The sequence below is a fragment of the Papio anubis genome, chromosome 5 (genome assembly GCF_008728515.1).
Source record: "Papio anubis isolate 15944 chromosome 5, Panubis1.0, whole genome shotgun sequence".
In the NCBI taxonomy this organism is placed as follows: Eukaryota; Metazoa; Chordata; class Mammalia; order Primates; family Cercopithecidae; genus Papio; species Papio anubis.
The window spans coordinates 132,549,880-132,570,080 of record NC_044980.1 but is presented as its reverse complement, the minus strand read 5'-3'; the positions used below and the strand labels follow the sequence as shown (position 1 = coordinate 132,570,080).

Genomic DNA, 20,201 nt, shown 5'->3' with positions numbered 1-20,201 from the left:
TTGCTTTAAGAATCTGAGACCCCAAGTCTCCATCTCCAGACATGATGGCTTTTTCACCTGAGCTCCAGACCCATGCTGCCAGAGAGACACTAGATACCATGTCTGAGATGCCTCACAGATATTTCTGATTCTGAATGCCCAATCTGGCCTCTCCCCCACCTGCTGTAGTCCTTTCTGTCCTTCCCGTGTTCCCCTCTCACTTGTGGCTCAACCAGACACCCAGCTCCTCAACCCCTGGCCTCTTGTCGTCTGCCCAGGGAGTCGTGCCTCTTTCCCTGCCTGCACATTTCCCATCTGGTCTCCCTCCTCTGTCCCACTCTTGGCCACTCCCCACCTTTTCTGGACCACAGGCCCTCTGAGAATTCATTTCTGAATCTAACATATCTGTATTGAGTATCAACTATGTGCCAGGCACTCTGCTAGAGGCTCAGAATATGTCAGTGAACAAAACAGACATGGTCCTTACCTTCATGAATCTCTAGTCTAGCTTCTACTATAGAATCTGGCAGAAGCCTCGTCCTTTTCTTCAGGAAAAAAAAAATGTGACTTATGTACTCAGTTTGTTTGTAATTCTAGAAGTCCACAGAGTCACTGACCCCTGTGAGTGCCTGACGGGCAATGATCTTTCTAACAGGAACATCTATTCAATCATCCATTCAAGACAGAGCTTGAGAGCCTACTGCGTGCCAGGTACAGCCTTGGGGCTCTTCCGACTCCTCTTCCTGGCCTACAAGTCACTGCCCTGCAGTTTCCTGACACTGCTACACTCTCGGCCGCTGGTCTTTCCTTTCATGGCACTGGACTTGAGCCCAGGCTGTTCCCTATGCTGGCAGCTCTCCTCCCCTTGCTTGTCCCTGGCAAGGCTCTCCAAGGCCCAGCTTAACTGTCATCTCTCTGGGACACCTTCCTAAGCCCTCTAGGCAGCTCTCATTGTCTCCTCCCATGGTGCCTTAGACATGGCTTCATTGCTTTGTGGAGGGATCTGTCTCTCCTTCCAGCATGAGAGAGCCTCAAAGCCTGGATCCCTATACCCAGACACCGGCTTCTCCCCTACTGGGCCTGGCAGAGAGCTCTACACTGAGGACTAAACTGATGCGAATCTTGCAGGACTAGCCCTCCTCTCCTGGGTGTAGAGTCCCACTGGGACTGGGCAGGAGACCCTTTGGATGGTTCTAACCTTCTGAACCAGTTACTGTCCTGGTTAAGCCTCCGTTTCCTCTGAAGAATCCAGAAACAGAGCCTGGTCTTCTCCTCTTGGGTATTATGGACCCATAAGAGTCTAAAGTGTGCCCCCTGCCCCCTACCTGTCAGGGCCCTGCCCCATTTGCTGCATCAGGAAACCTCCCTGTTCTCCCTGTCCTGCCCCTGGGCTCTCAGCAGTGACTTGTGAGTGGTGGAGGAGTGGGCCATGATAGAGAACTTCTGACTCCCTGCAACCAAGGTGCCCTCAGAGTGACTTAGAGAGAACGGCCACCTGCACACACCACCCATCCAACACTACACACCCCACCTAGTAGAGGGGCCAGGGGCAGCGGCAGGAGTCTGCTTTCTGGCAAAATGTTCTCTGTCCTGTCTGCCCAGACAACAGCTGACTCCCCTGCCTCCTGGCACTCTCCCTGCCCAGGCCGCACTCTGTCTGGGCATCTCTGTTGACCTGTAGAGACCCCTCCTCAGCGGGTGCTGTCTCTGTGCCCACTGCCCTGAAACATCTCACCCAAGCCTTCCTGTGCCAGGAGCAAACTGCCCCCCCAAGCCCTGGGCACAGGGCCTTCCCTGCAGAATCGCATGTTCCCTTGTTTATGAGGGGCAGGCTGGAACAGGCCCCTTGAGCAGGCAGGGGGTGGGGGTAGGCACTGTGGAGGACACAGCTGCCCAGATCCCGTCCCTGCCAGCAGAGAACCAGCTGGGGAGGTCGGGGGGGGGGGGCGTGGTCACCATCTCAGGGCAAACCTGGGTCAGCGCGTGATGGGGCACCAGGAGCAGAACACAGCACCTGGCCTGCCAGGGAGACAGGAGAGTCCTGAATCCTCAGGCTTCCACCTGGAGCTGGGAGTGAGGAAGGAGAAGGTGGTGACTCCAGTTCCTGCAGGGGCTGAGAAACCCTCAGAGCCCTGCCCCTCAGCCTGGACCCAGAGCCCCATGTGCATCTCTGGGACCGGCTTCCGTGAAACCATGAGACAGCTGCTAACCTAGGACACCTGTAGCAAGCCTCAGGGTCATTATCTTTGTCCCCTGCCTCTTTCTTGTTCCTCAGAGGGAAGGGGCACTCCCAGAGCCCTTTGCCTCCCTTCTCCAGGTCTCACATGCCTGCAAGTGGGGAATCCTTCCTTAGTGTCCTGCTGCATATGATGCTGTAGAAGGCAAGCGCCTCTGAATTCCAGGGTGGGCGACAAGGAGAGTCCCCTGTGCATCAACACCCCCACCCCCGTACCCTCAGGCAATCCCCCTTCCCTGCTAATCTGGTGGGTGCACAGGGAAGTGAGAGAAGCCATACCCTGGGGGAAGCTGGAGTCTGTGGCATCTAATTTGGCTGGATCAGGGAAAGAGATGCTGTCTTAGTCAGAGGGGCCTCCAGGGCTCTCTTTAATGAAGGGAACAAACTATAATTGACAGAAGAGGGTTGTGGCCCGGCACCAGGCCAAGGAGACAGAGACCAGCTTGAGGCAGGAAGAATATGGAATAGTTAAGCAGCTGTCACCACAGCATCAGCAAGGACATCACCACAGCAATAGGGTCTATAGAAAAGACAACCTTGTAGCACCCTTGTTTGGAGGATCTGGGGGTAAGGATGCCTGGGAAGAAGCTCCCCATCAGAGGTGGAAACAGCCCAGGTAGGGACTGTGAGCCAGTTTGCATCTCCTTGACCCTGGCCCAGCCTCTCTGCTTGCCTCCCCTTGGCCTCCTTACCCCATCAGCTCCATAGCTCAGTTTTACATATCCTAGGCTCAGGGCAATGATGGCTCTACTGCCCTCCCTCGTGTTCCCCCACCTCTCCAACCCACTACACATAGGCTGGAAACCTGGCTTTTTAATTCAGCACTAAAAAGAGGAGGCAATCATACCATCTACAGAAATTACCATGTTACTTCTTGCTTCCTCCTGGGGGCCAGGCTGGGGTCCCAGGCTTTATCCAGAGCTCGTGCTGGCCCTTGGAGGCAGAGGAAGGGGTGAGGGCTGTGAACAGACCCTTGCAGAGCCTAAGCACCCTGGGGTAGCTGCAGGGAAACTCTGAGAAGGAAGGAGAGGTTTGGCTGGGGCTTCAGAAAGAAGAGGGGGACCAGGGCCAGGTGCCCTGGAGTCACAGCACTGGGGGGATCCGCCCAGGCCTGGCCAAACAGTTCTCAGCATGCAGGGACTAGGTTCAAAGCTTCAGGGCTAGCCCCAACTTTGGGTTCCCAGAGATAGCCCATGTCCTCATGAACTGCAGCTCCTGGCATACCTCCGCCTTTGCCTTGCCAAGTGCCCTCGGGCAAGTCAGGAAGTCCCTCTAGGACTCAGTTTTCCCTTCTGTAAGAAGAGAACACCCAGGTTGGCCCTGAGGATCAAGTCCAGGATCTTTTTGTTCCCCAAGGTGTACAAGCCCCTGGCACACAGAAAGTGCTCAGTAAACATTTGTTGAACGAATGAATGAATGAAACAAAAACCCCTTGGAGAAGCCACAGAGTGCCCCTTAGTGGCAGGGCTGATTTTGAGAACAAGGGAGAGCCCCAGGTTTGGACGAGGAGTCTGGGCACCATCGCCATGGGAATCTGTCAGGACAGCCGCCCTCCCCAGGTATCTGGGAACATGTCTTGCATACCCAGAATGACAGGTTGCCACTTCCCAGGAGAGGCGGAGGCAGCTGGGAATGAGGGAGGTGGCCATGTGACTTCCTATAGGGCCTGGCTTTACTCCCCCAGAAGAATGTTACAACAGTGGTCCGGCCCTAGAAAAGCCGATGTGAGGGATCATAGATTTAGGACCTGTGAGCAGCCACTAGTCCTGCCCTGTGTTGTCCTAAGGGCCCAGGGCTCCCTGCAGCTGCAGGGACTCCATGCCCCACCTGGACTCCAGAAATCGCTGGGCGGAGGGAATCTCCTTCCCGTCTAAGCTGCAGGGCCACTGTGGCTCTGTGGAGAGAGACGACCGCTGGGTGACCGCTGGGGAGCCACAGCCGGCCCTGGCTCATGCCTCTCTCCCTCTTATCCCCTCCCTAACCAGAAAGAACTCACGACTACAGTTCAACAAGGTGAAGGTGGAGGACGCTGGGGAGTATGTCTGCGAGGCAGAGAACATCCTGGGGAAGGACACCGTCCGGGGCCGGCTTTACGTCAACAGCGGTAGGTGGGCCCCGACAGAGGGAAGGGTCCTAGAGGGGTTTGGCAGGGCAGGCCAGTGGCCCCCCGGCCCTTGGGGCCTGCATGTGATCCATCTCGCACTCAACTCCCCTCCCTCCTGCTGCTGCCATATCAAGCCCTAGATCTCAGCCGATTCAGAGAAATGCAGTCGAAGCATAAATGTTTAGCTTTGTTATCTGGGCCTGGAAGAGTCGCCAGCTCTCATTTTAAATACCCTGAAAACTAAATATTTTGAAATCAAGAGGTGGGGGTGGGGGAAGGATATTTTTAGAAGGCAATTATAGGAGGCTGGGCTGCCAGGAGTGGGGCTGCAGGGAGAGGCAGGCCCGGGGCATGTGCAGGCTGACTGCCTATTGCCTGTTGCTTTGCTGGGCACCTGAGCGCAGGCAGCCATCTCCAATGGGCCATGGGTGGGCAGCTTGGATGCCTGGGGCCCCTGGTGGCAGCCTCTGTTCAGGGACAGCAAACTCCTCCCTCACAGGCCATCCCCACTCCTTGAAGTCTTGCAAGGTCAGGACCTCACGGCACCTCTTACCTTCTCGTCTCTACAGTGGCAGACCCAGCCTCAGGGTAGAAGCTGCCTTCCTGTTGCACTGCCCTCTCAGGCCCTGGTTCTTTCCCTTGACTGGGGAAATTGCCTCTCCTCTCTGGCAAAACTGCCTGTCCTCAGGCAGTGCCCTCTCCACTCTAGCCTGAGTACCTTAAATCCCACAGATCACTCTCCTGCTCCCAACACACACAGACTGAGTGTGCCATGTGGTTACCTATTTATTGGGGTTCACTTTGACTCCTGCTCATCACAGAATCTAATCCTGTATCTGTCATTACCTGCCTCTATTTCCACCAGACAGTCTTCCAATATGTCCTAAATCCAGAATGGTCTAAAAGACGACTTGGAACATTCTCTGCCCTATGACCCCCAGACAAAAACCTAGTTCAGACCCTGTCTGTCCTGTCCTGGTGAGGGACACCCTATCTCCCAGGCCCTTGTGCTCCTTGGTCTCCCTCGCCACTGTGTCTAATAAGTCTGAGTCTCCATGGCCTTGCCATTCTTCTTTCTGGATCTTTCTCACACCTGCCTCTTCTGCTCTAACTATACCTCAAGGGTAACCCTGGCTTGGGTTTCATCCCTAGTCACCTGAACCAGAGCAGCAGCCTCCTGAGGTGCTTTTATCCTGTCATGTTCCCCACCCCATAGAACCACAGAACAGGGACTTTGTTCTCACCACCCTGGCCTAAAAGATCTTTCCAACCTAACTTCCATCAGTCCCCTGTCCATTCCATTCTTACTCTTGCTCCTGTGCCATCCTGACTCATAGGATGGGTCAAGACAGTTTCTCTCACTGTGTGTTGGCCTCATTCTTTCCTACTGTAAAATGGGCCTCTCTCATGTTTGGGGAGTGGGGTGGGAAGAGGAGGCCATGGCCTTATCTCTTCCTCCTTGACCATCCCAACCCACTGCAGCATCTCTCCCAGCTAGGGCTCCACTCCTGGGCCACTCCTTGGCCAACCATGCTCTGATAGCATCTCTTGAATTCTAGCCTTTGATTAGCCTTCAACTCTCATGCTATTGCTGAACTTTCTCTGTGGGCATGGCCACCCCAATGAATCTGTGAGCCTCAGGAGTGGGGAAAACAGGGAGGATGCTTTCTCCTATAAGTTACAATCATAGCCAGTATTTATTGAGCCAAACTCCATGTTATCCCATGAACCCATACTCAAAGTCAGGATGTATTTTATAAATAATGAGAAGCTCAGAGAGATTAAATATTTCACCGGAAGTCAAACACCTAGTTAATGATAGAGCTGCACAATATAAAAGTAGTTGGCAAACACTTAGTCTCTGAGCTCTGTGGGGCTATGTCTAGTCTGTCTACCACCCTAGCCTCAGGGTCTAGCACAGCACCTGACTCACAGTGGATGCCTGGTAAATACTATATAAGAGAACTTATAACCTGCTCCAAGGTCTTTACTGCCTCCTCTATGGCCCAGCCTTGGCATGATAGCAGGGAGGGTGTCTGAGCTCCTACTTCTCTCATCCTATCCCAAGTTTGGGAAAGTGGGCTGTATGTGGGGTCTAGCACCTGCCACCTCTGCTATAGTGGTCAGACATTCTCAGATCCACTTTGGATCTGGGGCCTTCCTGTTTTATTAGTCAAGATTTTCTTGACTGGAACTAACAAACCTATCTTAAGGGATTTATTTATTGGCTTATAAAACTGGTAAGTTCGGAAGTGGAACTGGCCCCAGGCGTGACAGAATCTAAGAACTCAGAGGAAGGGTCCAAGAACTCATAGGATGGCTGAAGACAGTTTCTCTCACTATGTGTTGGCCTCATTCTTTCCTTCTGTAAAATGGGCCTCTCTCATGTTTGGGGAGTGGGGTGGGAAGAGGAGGCCATGGCCTCAGACAGCTCCAGATCTACCCCATCCCAGCCCACCGCCTGGAGAAAAGAGATAGCTTTGTCTCTGTGTCCATAAGTACAGTCACAAGGATGGATTCTGATTGACCCTGCCAGGTCATGTGGCCCCCTTGACCAGTCACTGTGCTTGGAGGGCGGGGCCATCCTTGCCTGGCCTGTCTGTGTGTGCACAGGGGCTACTGAGAGACAGAGCACTGTGAGTGACGGCCTGGTCAGAACTCCATGGGAAAGCACTTCCCTAGAGGGGTGCTGTTAGCAGAGGAAGCAGGAGTGGCTGCCATGCAGAAAACCACAGGAGTGCCCTCTCTCTTGCACAGGGCTTGGGGCCTGTGGCCAGAGGTGGTGAGACCCCTCAGATAAGCCGAAGCCCCGTCCCACACATGGAGTCCTGTCAGCCCTCAGCAGGCTGTGCTCTGATCAGTTTAGGAACCAGACAGTGGAGCCTTTGGGCTGGGCACTGAGGGCATATCTGGAATCCTAGCTTCCCACAGCCTTCTTGCCTCTTGACTCTCCAGGGGAGCGGCAGGGCAGAGCAGGGGAAAGAGTTTGGAGACTTGGCCTCGTCCAAGCTCTATGTCATGCAACCCTGAGTAAGTCACTTCACCCCACCGGTCTTCGGTTTTCCCATTATGGGGCTGAACTGGATGATCGTTAAGCCCCTTCCCTCCAAAATCCCGGGATTTTGAGTTTCATGCTAAGGCTGACTTCCTGTGCACCTAACCAGTACACACACACACACACACACACACACACACCACACCACTTCTGCTGCCATGTGCAGTCCATGGCAGGCAAGAGCCTACCCTTGATGTGGAGAGCTGAACAGGGCCACTGCTGGGGACCAGGAGGCCCCTGCTGGGGATGTTTTCCCAGGCAGAGATGCCCAGGCTCCTTGTTTATCCGTGGAGCCCATGAGACCTGCAGCAACCACACCCTGTGGTCTGCCCCCTCTGACTCATCCCAAGGTGGGTTGGTTTGGCCCGCCCAGGCCGAAGGGAAACCAGGGCTACAGGGATGGGGAAGCCAGAAGAGGGCACGGGGAGGCCATCGGGGAACAGCAGGCTGCTCGGTGGGCATCGCTTTGGCTCTTGGGTGGCTACTACTCTGTTCGGGTGGAGCCCAGGGCTGTTTCCACAAATCACATTAGGCCTTCCTTATAGTCATAGCTCTGCCAGCTCACAAAGAGACTCCCGCCTTCCTGAACTGGCGGGCAGGAGGAGCCGGCAGGAAGTTTGTGGTGCTAACACAATAGCTTGGTCCAACCCACTTCTGAGTTAGAGAAACAGATGTCTCATCCCAAGTGAAAGGGAGCTTGGGAATGTCCTGAGGTAACTGCACCAGCCCCTGATGTCAAGCTTTGCCCCGGAGGACAGGCAGGTTTGACCTGGGGTGTCATAGGACCATGGAAGCCCTGGAGAGGTCTCTGGGCCAGTTTCTTACCTGGAGTCTTGAAAAGGCTGGCTGTTTAAAAACACACACACACACACAGATGCACACTCATGTCAGTCAAGCATTCACCAAGTGCTTATTCAACAAGATCTTGCTCAGAGCTCTGGGGAGTCACAGTCTTGGCCCCCAAGTAAGTCCCTCAAATGGCAGGAAACTAAAACCTGAACTCTAAAAGGTCTGCCTTTTCTAACAAACTGAGAGGAAGGTAGGCAATTTATCAAAGGGAAAGGGGCCTCGATAGATAAAGAGGCACTCAACCAGAGTCCGGAAGGAAAGCAGAAGTTTTCTCCATGAGCAACGGTGAAAAGCAGCTGTGGTTGTGGGCAGCAGGGGACGCATCTCCACAGCAGTGGCTCCCACCCCACCGCTGTCACTCTTCAGGGGCCCTGATAAACTCACACCAAGACACTAACGGTTCATCAAAACTTCCTGGGCTTACCCCTCCGGGGTGCTTTTTTAAATTAATTTTTTGAGATATAATTTATATATCATAAAATTCACCTTTTAAAGTATACAATTCAGTGGTTTTTAGTATATTCACAAAGTTATATAACCGTCACCACTAATTTCAGGACATCTTTGTCACCCCAAAAAAAAACCCCGTGGCCTTTAGCAGCCACTCCCATTTCTCCCTCTCTCCAGCCCTGGCAACCACTAATGCTGGACATTTCATATAAATAGAACCATACAATATGTGGCCTTTTGTGACTGTCTTCTTATACTTAACATAATGTTTTCAAGGTTCACCATGTTATAGCATGGATCAGTACTCCATTTCTTTTTATGACTAAATACTATTTCGCTGTATAGACATACCACATTTTATTTATCCAGTCATAAGCTTGGATTCTTGGGTCATTTGGATTGTTTCCACACTTCGGCTGTTATGAATAATGCTGCTGTGGACATCTGGGCACAAGTTTTTGTGTGAGCATAGGTTGTCAATCTCTTGGGGAATACACCTAGGAGTGGAATTTCTGGAGCACATGATGAGCACATTTAATTTTTTAAGGAACTCCCAGACTGTTTTCCAAAGCAGCTACACTATTTTACATTCCTACCAGCGATGCATATGGGTTCCAATTTCTCCACCTCCTCACCACCACATGTTATTATCCGTCTTTTCGATTCTGGCCATCCTAGTGAAAGTGGTATCTCAGAGTGTGTGCGTGTGTGTATGTTTTATAGAGATGGGGTCTTGCCACATTGCCCAGGCTGGTCTTGAACTCCTGGTCTCAAGTGATCTTCCCGCCTTGGTCTCCCAAAAGTGCTAGGATTACAGGGGTGAGCCAGCCATGGGCTTTGATTTTCATTCCTCTAAGGACCTTTCTGGAATATTTGCATTTAATAGGAGACAGTCCTTTAATCTACCAAAAAGATATCATTATCAGTCAAGGATACCAGACTAATCCCTGCGATGGTAGCACAGGGCACTTTTTCCCCCCCAAAGAATAAGATGTTTATTTTCTCATTCATTCATTCAGTAAATATTTGTTAAGCACCTGTTATGTGCCAGGCACCGTGCTGGACATTGGGGTTCAGCGTAAACATTTCAGACATGGCTCCTGCGCTAATGGAGCTTACATTCTAGTGAAGGAACTAAGCATTAGACAGCAAACAGTTGGCCGGGCGTGGTGGCACAAGCCTGTAATCCCAGCATTTTGTGAGGCTGAGGCAGGCGGATCATGAGGTCAGGAGATCGAGACCATCCTGGCCAACATTGTGAAACCCCATCTCTACTAAAAAATACAAAAATTAGCTGGGCATAGTGGCATGTGCCTGTAATCCCAGCTACTTGGGAGGCTGGGGCAGGAGAATTGCTTGAACCCGGGAGGCAGGGGTTGCAGTGAGCTGAGATTGTACCATTGCACTCCAGCCTGGGTGACAGAGCAAGACTCTGTCTTGGGGGAGAGAAAAGCAAACAGTTGCACACCTAGTCATGTAATTATGTTAGAATAACTATAAACAGAAGTATATGAAGCTAAGAGAGGGAATAAGGGAGGAACCTGACCAGCTTAAGAAGTCAGGTGAGGCCTCCCTGAGACACTTGTTGTATTTTGAACATCCTGGGCAGGAGAGTAGTTGGCTTATTAGAATAGCAGAGCTATGACTAGTGTAGTCTGAAACATACTGAAGGAGAAAGATGGGAGATGAAGTGGGAGAGGTGGTGAAGCCCAAATAAGACCTGGGAAGAAGTTGGGGGCTTTATTCTGAGTGCAAATGGAAGCCACGGGAGAGCTTTGATAATAGAAAAGATTGACACAATTTACATATTTTAAAGACCACTGTGGCTGTTGCAAAGTAAAGGAGATGAAAGCAAGAGTGAAGGCAGAAAGACCGGAGAGGAAGCTATTGTGGTCATCAAAGAAAGAGACAACGGTGGCCTAGACTGGGGGAGGAGGTAGCGAGACATGGATGGAGTCTCTTGAGGAAGTGGAAATGGCAACCCTTGGCGATAGATGGCTATAGGAGAATAAAGGAGGATGAAGTCAAAGATGCCCTCTAGCTCTTTGGTTTGTGCCATTTGGTCACTGAGATAGGGAAGACTGGGGAAGAAGGTGGGTAGGGCAGATGGACTTGTTGAGTTTGGGGTGCTGTGAGCCATCCCCGTGGAGGTGTAAAGGGAGAGTCCATGTCACCTTAACTTCTCCAAACACGGGCGACCATGGTGAGAGATACGGATACACTGACAAGGGGGGTGTAACCACATTGCCTCAGGAGCCCACGCGTGCTAGAACAGTGTAACTACGCCACAGTGTGAGCGCAGCTCTTCCATGTGGAAATCTCCATGGAGTGTGGCTTCGCCACTGGCAGAGTTGGGCTGCAGTGTCTTGGGAAGGCCCTGCCGTTACAGAGGAGTGGCCTTTCTGAGGTGGAGACACCCATGGTCACTCTTTCCCCACACCCTCTGTGACTGGCTCCCCAACTGTCTTCCCTTTTTACCTTCCCGGGGCCCAGCCTCGTCCCCACGACAACATGATGCTGGCAGCCCAGGCTCAATGCACCCAGCTGGGGAGGCCCCATCTTTCCTCAGGAGTTGTCCTTGTCCTCCCAAGGCCCCGATGAGCACAGACATATATGTGTGAGAAGCCCAAGTGTGCAACTGTGGCCCCGGCCACCCCAGTATCCTTCCTGCTGTCCACTGCTCACTCGGCTGGGGTGAAACAATGGGCACAGCAATGGGCAGTCTGTGCCACCCACAACTGCAGAGGGCGCCAGGCAGGGCCTGGCAGATCCAGACTGAGATTTCTCTGGCTTAGCCAAGGCCCACAGGAGGGCCCAGGCCTGCAGTCCTCACAGTGCTTGTGTTCGTCTGCTTATGTCAAGCCTGGGTGCTGACGGGGAGGATGTACAGCCAGGGGCTAGGAGCCCTGAGGCTCTGTTGCAACACACACTGCACTCTGGCCAGACATTCGGTGCCTTCTCTCTTCACTCCTCCTGTGCCATGCAAATGAAGAGCAGGACAACCTCAAGGGTTCTCCCAGCAAGGGGATTTTACAACTGGCAGGCGTGGTCACCTCAGCTGTTTCTCTTCTCTGTCCCTTTCTTAGTTCCCTGGGTCTCACTGACCCAGAAGTGGGGCAAAGATCAGCAGGAGGTCTCCAGTTCCAGCCAGCACGTGGGTTCCAGCTGGGTATGGGGTCGAGCCGAGGAGGGAGACCTCAGCAGGGGTGGGGCTCTGGGATGCCAGCTCAGCAGCAGGCATGATGTGGAGGGGACGGCGAAGCCGGCCCTGCCCGCTGGATTTTATCAGCATGCTCCTCAGACATATACAGAGGCAGAGCTGTGTATACACTCCTGGCCCCCCGCGCTCCATCCGTCTCCCCACATGTCTAAACACTGAGGGCGCCGAGTGCCTGCCCTCCTCCTCCTCCTCTCACTTTCACCCCCATTGCTGAGGGGAGTGAGAGAGACCCAGTACCCCTGAGGAGACAGGGCCAGCTGGGGTAGCTTGGGCCATCTCATTCAGGAGGCCACTGCTGGGCTGCGTGGGAGCGAGAGGCCCTCAGAGGCCCTGGGAGCTAAGGGGAGCAGGACCTGCTTCTGGCTGTCCAGTCTGGATTGGACGGGGCATTATCTAAAACTGATGTTTGGGGCAAGAATGTTCACTTGAAGCCAGCTTTCTGGATGCCATTCCCTGATGAGGAGCAGAGCTTCAGTGATGTTCATTTCTCAAATGAGTCCAATCCATCGGACGTGCAGTCTGCGCTAGCAGCCTTAAGGCCCAGCCTTGCTCTCCCCCAGTTTCGCATCCCAGCTGCCCCCTTCCCTTTCCCCAGCCCTGTCTCCTCCCCAACAACTTGAAACCCATGATTTATGGCTGGGGCTGTCCGAGACCTGGAGGCTCCCTCTAGGGGCAACAGCTGATGAGGTTGGGGAGGAGGGGGCTGTCTGGGGTGGGGAGATATGGAGAAGACCCCAGATGCTTATGGAGATGGGGCATAGTAGCCTTTGAAGCATTTCTGGGAGGTTTGGAGCTAGCCCAGCCCTTGGAGAAGGGGAAGAGAGTAGAAGCTGGGGTTCCTCCTACCTCCAATATCTCTCCAGATCTTAGAAAATGACCGTGTCCTGAAGGTGCCATCCCCTGAAGGCCCAGCTCCCTTCCAGCCACTCCCTGGTCCACCATGAGAGCCCAAGCCATGGAGGCGGTGTAGGTGTCTCTTCCCTGCGCTGCCTCCTACGTTTGTTCACCACGTGAGACATCAGCATCTCAACCACCTGCAGGGGAGCCCCCGGAAAGCCAGGCAGGGAAGGGGAGAGGTGGGCCCTTACTCAGCAGAGGAAGCAGTTCCTGCTCTCATCTCACCTTGCTCCCCCCACAAAAGAATGAAAATCTTCCTGGCCTTTGGAAGTTTGCCTAGAGCTTAGGTGCAAGGTTGCACTGGGCATACGGGCAGAGCTCATGGTGGCCTCTCCTTTGCCTTATTGGTGACTAGAAGGGACCACCAGACCTCCCCTCCCCGGTCATTCCTGCAGCCTCTGGTCATCTTCCAGTTTTGAGATGGGGCATGAAGGAGATGATTCCTAGGACCTAGAGATGGTCTCAGTGGGTCACTGGCACATGTCTCTCATACCCTCAGTGAGCACCACCCTCTCATCCTGGTCGGGGCACGCCCGGAAGTGCAACGAGACAGCCAAGTCCTATTGCGTCAATGGAGGCGTCTGCTACTACATCGAGGGCATCAACCAGCTCTCCTGCAAGTAAGTGACCAGTAGGGGTGGGCTTGGGGGCAAGAGCAGGGTAGGAGATGCTGGGTCAGAAGTGGAGGGCTCTGGTAAAAGAGGGTTCCAAGCCACTGACAAGAGGTTCCCAAGGGGTGTAGACAGGAAGCTTTGCCCTACTTCCTAGCCCTTTCCTGAAATATAAGGAGATACAAGCTCTAAGGGGCACAGGGGCTTGGGGAGTCCCCATTTCCCAGGCCCCTATCCACCCCATCTCCTGATGTCTACCCTTTCACCAACACTCTTTAGGGAGATGGGGATGCTAGTCTATGCCCTAGGCACTGGGCACTGGGTTTTTCTCTCTCTCTCTCTGTCTCTCTCTGTCTCTCTCTCTCTCTCTCTGCCTCCCTCAGTCCCTCTTTCTCCCCATCTTTTCCTCCCCATCTCTCAGCAACTCTCCAAACTTTGTTCTTAATGAACGTTTCCCAGGCTGCATCTTCCCCAGTAGCGAGGAGCCTGGTGGGGCCAGGCAGAGCACAGGTTCCAGAGCCCTTTGCTCCTGTAGTCTTGAGGGGAGAAGAGGGGTCTGCCCAGAACCTAGTACTGACCTCAGGATCTGGCTGCCCTTCTGCCCTACAGGACCCCATTGTACAAAGATGCCCTGGGTGCTGCCTGTGCCCCTTCAGCCCCTAGCCCCCACTCCATGGGATGAGGGGATGCCAGCAAGGACACCACTCTAGGTATGACCCAATGGGGGAGGTCAGGGTGGAGGAGAGGCTCAGGCTGGGGCCTCTCAGCCTCCCCAGGGGCCAGAGCCTGCTCACCAACCAGGCAGGGTGGCCCCAGCAGGAACTCCAAGGAGCTCAGAACCACCCACTCCCCATAGAAAACGGGGCAGGTGGGAGAGAGGCTGTCGGGGGGGCTTGTTCAGGCCCAGTCAAATCTTTTGGGCAGCTGGGCCTACAGTGCCCCCTGGACAGATTCTCTGGTGAGTGTGTGAGGAGGGGAGGGGAGCTTGGTGAGGGCAGCACAGACTCTGGACAGATCTAGGGGAGGAGTAGGAGGGGGGCCTAGTTAATAACTTCAGTGTTTCAAAGCAGCCCAAGACTAGAGCCCTGGAAAGGTACTAAAACTGCCCCATTCCCATGGCATCTGGGCAAAGGCCACCAAAACTTTGATGGGGATTCAAAGAGAGATGTTTGACCTTCCGCCAGGCAAGGTCAGACTCAGCACTTCTCAGCTCACATGCCTCTGATCTCCCGCTCTAGATCCACAGCCCCCTTCCTGGACACACCCTTGCTCAGGAATGTGAGCCTGGTCTGAGGAGGCCAGGACTTTTCAAGACCCCTCCACCTAACAACATGGTAATGAGGGACCGCGCCTCCTTTATGCTCACCTCAGTGCTGGGTGACCCGGCCCGCACTGCCAGGCAGAACCATGGCTCTTGCCCCAGCTGGCCTCCTCAGCTGACTTCCTCCCTGGCCCCACCCTGCCCCTGCTGCCACCTCCTTCCCACCCTCCCCGAATCTTAGGGGGAGAGTCCCAATAGCAACAACAGGCCCTCTAGGGAAGTTCTCAATGCAGACTCAGCCCCTCATCCTTCCCTGCCTCCTGCCTCTAGGAGGCTGCCATGTTAGTATGACAGACCCTAGGGAATATTCTAGCTGTGAAAGTTGATCATAGTTCTTTGGAACAGATCTACCAGAAATTCATCAGGGTCCTGGAATACCTCACAGGGATGACCCAGCCCTGCATCCCCCTTTCCTTGTCTCCTGCATCCTCCTCCTCCCTGTGACATATACACTAGGTAGGTCTCTTCTCTTCCCTAGCCCCTTGGACCCCGAACCTTGAAGGGATCCAGCACTGTCACTGAAGTCAGCCCTCGTCCAGGCAGGGAAGGTTCTGGCCCCTCAGGACAGGTGCCAGGGCTGAGGAGGGCCATGGGGGCCAGGGCTCCAGTGCTAGAGTTCGGTGTGGGCAAGGGAATGGTGAGATATATGGGCTCCAGGAGGGCCCTGCCAGCAAGGTTGCACCCCTAGGACCTCTGAGTCCTGCCCAGCTAAATCTGAGAGGAGCAGAGGCAGGAGCCTGAGCCATTGTGAAGATGGTGCCCTGTTCCCCTCCCCACCAGGGAAGGGAAGCTGCACTGCTTAGAACTTGGTACCCGGAGCCACCACTTCCCCATCTCGGCCTCCCCTGGTTCCAGTCAAGGTTCCTGGAACCAACTTCCCTGACTCCCTTTGTCAGCCGTCGGGGGAGAGGGCATCCCTGGTGGAGATGCGGTCAGAACGGCAGGTCCTCATAGCTGTGCTGGAGAAGGGCAGGGGGGGGGGGGGCAGGGCAGAGCCCAGAGGCCATTCGGGGGGTGGACGAGCTGCGGGGGAAGGGGGGCAGGCCTCTTGGGGTTCCTGATGACACCTGAATGGAATAAAAAGGAAAGAATTTAGGAAACGGAACTCACGTCTTACCATTTGTGCTGTTTGTTTACTTTTTATTTTGATTTTTTTGCATTTCCGCTTAGCTTGGATAATGAAACTACACTGGTCAGTTTCATTCCAGTTTCTATAAAAATCAGTTTTCCTTCCTGGTTTTCTTACACTTGTTGTTGTGTATTGGTTCAGAGCCCTGCAGGGAGTGTTGGAAAGCAGGCACACTCCGTCCCTCCTGTTTTTCTGGAATTCAGTGCCAAAAGAAACAGTGTCACTGATACTGAATTTTGTTTTAAAAAAAGACAACGTAGGGGGATTTGAAAATGGGAGTCCAAATCAAGGTGACTGTCCCCTGTCTGGGCCAGACAGGGGCCTCTGTAGTCCCTCTTGCTGCTTTCTCCTCTTCTCTCCGTGTGTTTGTAGAGCACGGTTGGTGCGTGACTCTTGGGGACTGGTTCAGGGGATGATGACAGAACAAGACTCTTTCCAGCCCTGTGCACATACCAGTGGCATGCCTCCCCTTCCCATCAGCTCATCCTCCTCATCCCTCTGCCCCTACCCCACCCATGTCCAGGTGATTCCCCATCCCACCCCCATCTGCCTGCTCATCCTCGCCACATCTTCACCCCTCTCATGAATTCACAGGCCCTTCACTCCCTCCAGTGCCCGGGGCACACTGCCATCCTTCATCCACCCCCTCCCCCGGGTGAGGGCAGCACACATGGCATTATCCCCAGGCTACCAAAAGGTGAAACTGAGGCCCGGGAGGTGGGGTGGGAAAAGGGGAAGGCAGAGGTCCTGACCTCTCTGTCACCCCAGATGCAGCCCATGGGCTCTCCTCTCTGCCCCTCTCTCACCCTGCTCTTCTCCAGCCCTGGGGACAGACCTTCCCAGAGTCATAGCCGATGACCTGGTGGGAAAGGCTGGGAAGGCTGTTACCCGCTGCTCCTTCTAATCTGTCCTCTGTGCCCCCTGAAAATCAGAGGGTCAATCCCAGTTTCAGTGGGAACCACCAACCACCACCCACCCCCAATGCTGAATTCAGACTCCTATCCTGGTTCATAGGCTAATGTACCCCATACTCTCTTACCCTGGTATTAGGTGCAGGTTAGAGAGGCTGTAGGCCCAGCTCGCCCCCAAAGCCTTCTCTAGGGAAGCCCTAGCCTCCTGAATGTGACTCATCCCCAGCAAACAGGACTAAGGAGAAAAATAGGAGTGTCCTGACGGAGCTAGCGCCCCAAAAAACAGCAGTAGCTGTCAGCCTTCCACCACCCCTCACTGTGCCCCTCCCCAGTGCCTTTTGCTTTGTTCAGCCAGTGGGGAGCATATTTTCTCAAGGAAGGAAGGTTAGGACTATAATGTTGTGCAACTTAGCGGCCATGAAAGATGTAAGGATGTAGTCAGCATAGTCCAGGCTGGGTGTGAGATAAGGGCCACAGGGATGTATGGAGTTATTGTTGGTCTCCAAAGGTCTTAGGACAGCAGCCCTGCTTGTCAGCAATGGAAATAAATTTCCGCTTGCCCCTCCTGCCCCTGTACTCCCCCACTCTCTCTCTATCTCACACACACACACACACACACACACACACGTTTCCCTGCCTCCAAGAGCTGGGCTGATCTCAGACACTGGACACAGACACATCTCTTTCTTTCTTGTTCCTTTGTGGAACCCAAGAGTCATTTTGGCAACTTCCTGGGTCTTCATCCTCCACTCCCAAAGGCACTTACGTTTGAAAATCACTTCTACCCCTCTAGTCCCCATCACAAGTGGACATCAGTTTCCAAGAGCTGAGCCTGGCTGGAGCTTGTTGGGAAGCCTTAGCCACTATCTCCATTTTCGTGATCTGGGATGAATAGGGACAAGGGCCAGGGATCAGAGAAGGATGTGTTGACAAGGGAGCTAATGGCAGTCTCCTCCTCCAAGCCACCCTGTTCAACAAGATGAGCATGCACCCTCTCCCCATCCATGCCACTTTCCTGACACACTTCCCGCCCTCCACCACCCCCTGATTAGCCAGGCATACCTGCTCACACAATCCTACCACTACAAGACAAACAGCCTGCCTCCCCTGGAGGAGACGCCATCAAGGCCCAAAGAAACTCCAGCCCTCTGCTCACCCACCACTCCCATTCCCCACTCCTCCAGATTTGAGGTCACAGGATGTTCATGAGTATCTGTCACAACCAATAGCTACCACTTACTGTAAGCCTAAGTGGCTTCCTGACGGTTGCTATATACTGCAATGCTAAGAAGTAGAGTACACTTGCCTCTTGAGGAAGTTTACATTGATTAATTTTGAATGGTAGCCTATTATTGAGGGGGACACTGGTGATGAACTTAGCTACTTTCCTAAGGAAGAAGATGCAGAGGCAATATAGACCCATGTCTGAGTAGGGATGTGGGGAAGGGGTCTAGCCCTCCCTGTAAGCTTCTCCTTAGGTATCTAGCTTTGCTGGGGTTCAGAAGAGAGTACAGGGGTGGGAATGTCCTCCAGAAATCTACAAGACTTCTGCAAGAAATCTGAGATTCGCTTGAGGAGAGGGGTGGCAGCCAGAAAGCAGAAGAACGTGTACCTTGGGGGTAGGGACAAGGTTAGGGAGATTGAGTGGGTGTTGCTCTAGAGCTGTAAGCAAGGCAAGATCAGAGAATGAGATCCAGGGCAGGGCCAGGCAGTGATGGAGAAACAGGTCATGGGGAAATGGAAGAGTTTCGCAGGCTGGCTGCCGCTAGGACCTTGAGGTGGACCAGGCTTCCAGGGTCCCCCAGTGAGCCTGCTCCAATCCCTTTTGTGGTCCTTGCCACCTGAGGCCAGATTCCCTGCACCTGGTATCAGGAAGGCCCACTTTGGGATGCTGATCATTCCAACTCCTCCCCAACTTCCCATTTCCTTACTAAGCTTTCCCCATGTACATTGCACTGGGGCAGCCTTCTCCAAACCATGTTCTACAAGGGTTCCTCAAAAAACAATATCCATGGTGAAATAAATTTGAAACACAAATAAATTTGAGAACTTACATGGAAAGTTCAGCTGTTTCCTCCTATGAAACTTTCATAGTCTTTCATAGGTGAAGGTACACTGCAACTCTACAGGGCACCCTGAATGTATTTCCTACATTGATTTGGCCACAGAACCCTCTTTGAAAGAACAGATAAAATATCCCCTAGGTCACTTTTGTCATAGACATACACAGTCTGGGAACAGCATTCCCGAGTTATTTGAGTTTTCTGGGGGCTGTTTCTTGGAGGAGAAAACCTGCCCAGGGCCCAGGAGAGAATCCTTCAGTCGGTCCTGGGAGGAGTAGCTCCCAAGAACTTGGTATTCCTTAAGGCTCCCAGATCCCTGCCAGCTGACTGACTGCCTGGCACCAAGAGGCCACAGTTCTTGCTTCATGGGGCACCAGGCAGGTAAGAAGGAAAGTCTCAATGACCAGTAGGACAACTTCCCATCTTCCCTCACCCCACTTACCTAAATCATCCTCCCCCCGACCCACCCCACCTTCCCCACCACCCATGGAGCCACATCTATTAGACAGATTTTCGAGGAGATTTCAGAGCCCTCCACCCAGCCCTGACTCCAGTCCCTTCAGCTACAAGTATGACCCCAAGTGCCTGACTTGGTTTTTCTCATTCATCACTGTGCACTTTGATTTCTAACCTTAGCCTCGCGGATGATGCCAGTTTGTTCTGTGATTTTTCCCCTTTTCCTTCTCCAGATGTCCAAATGGATTCTTCGGACAGAGATGTTTGGAGAAACTGCCTTTGCGATTGTACATGCCAGATCCTAAGCAAAGTATGTTTGAAGATACAAACACAAGTCCCTGCTCCTTAGAAAGCTTCCGGGTGCAGTCCCCCCAATGTAGGGCATAGGGCCAGGGGTGTTGGTTGTTTTGATCTTTGGCTGTTTTGTTTTGTTTCTCTTTTCTTTTTTGTATTTTGGTTTGTTAGTTCTTTTTGTTTTGTTTTGTTTTGTTTTGCTTTGTTTTCATTTTTGGCCTAATCCTTGGGTTTAAAGTTCAGGGCTGCAGGTAAGGGGCAGAGTGGCAAGGCCAATACAAATGGTAACGGTGGCAAGGAACCCAGCTGGCATTGGCAGGAGCCCGTGCCGGGGTGTTGCAATGCCTGTGTCTTGCTATCCTGGCTCTCTCTTTCTGGTTTTCTTTCTTTTGGTAGGTGTCCTGTGGGATACACCGGGGACAGGTGTCAGCAGTTCGCAATGGTCAACTTCTCCAGTATGTCTCTTTCTTCTATTTCTTCTCTTCCCTGGTGACTGACAGTCTCCCCCTGGGGAGGGATGGGGCCTTGCTTAGCAAGACTATGGGGAGATGCAGAGGGTGTCCTGCGCTCCTTAGAGGAGACAGAAACGCCCCCTGGCACCCCCACCTCCACATGTGGACTGTACC

General features: G+C 53.3%; 1 protein-coding gene across 2 annotated transcripts in view; it reads left to right on the top strand.

Annotated features, from left to right (window-relative positions):
- NRG2 (neuregulin 2) overlaps nucleotides 1-20,201 on the top strand; it is a 200,619-nt gene that overhangs the window by 161,988 nt on the left and 18,430 nt on the right. The window contains exons 3-5 of one of the 2 annotated variants that reach the window (XM_003900192.5): nucleotides 4,201-4,319; nucleotides 13,290-13,410; nucleotides 19,972-20,030. In XM_003900192.5, the coding sequence (XP_003900241.1) occupies nucleotides 4,201-4,319; nucleotides 13,290-13,410; nucleotides 19,972-20,030 (299 nt within the window). Of the gene's footprint in view, nucleotides 1-4,200; nucleotides 4,320-13,289; nucleotides 13,411-19,514; nucleotides 19,592-19,971; nucleotides 20,031-20,201 lie in introns of both variants that reach the window. The other variant, XM_003900189.5, reaches the window with a different exon arrangement.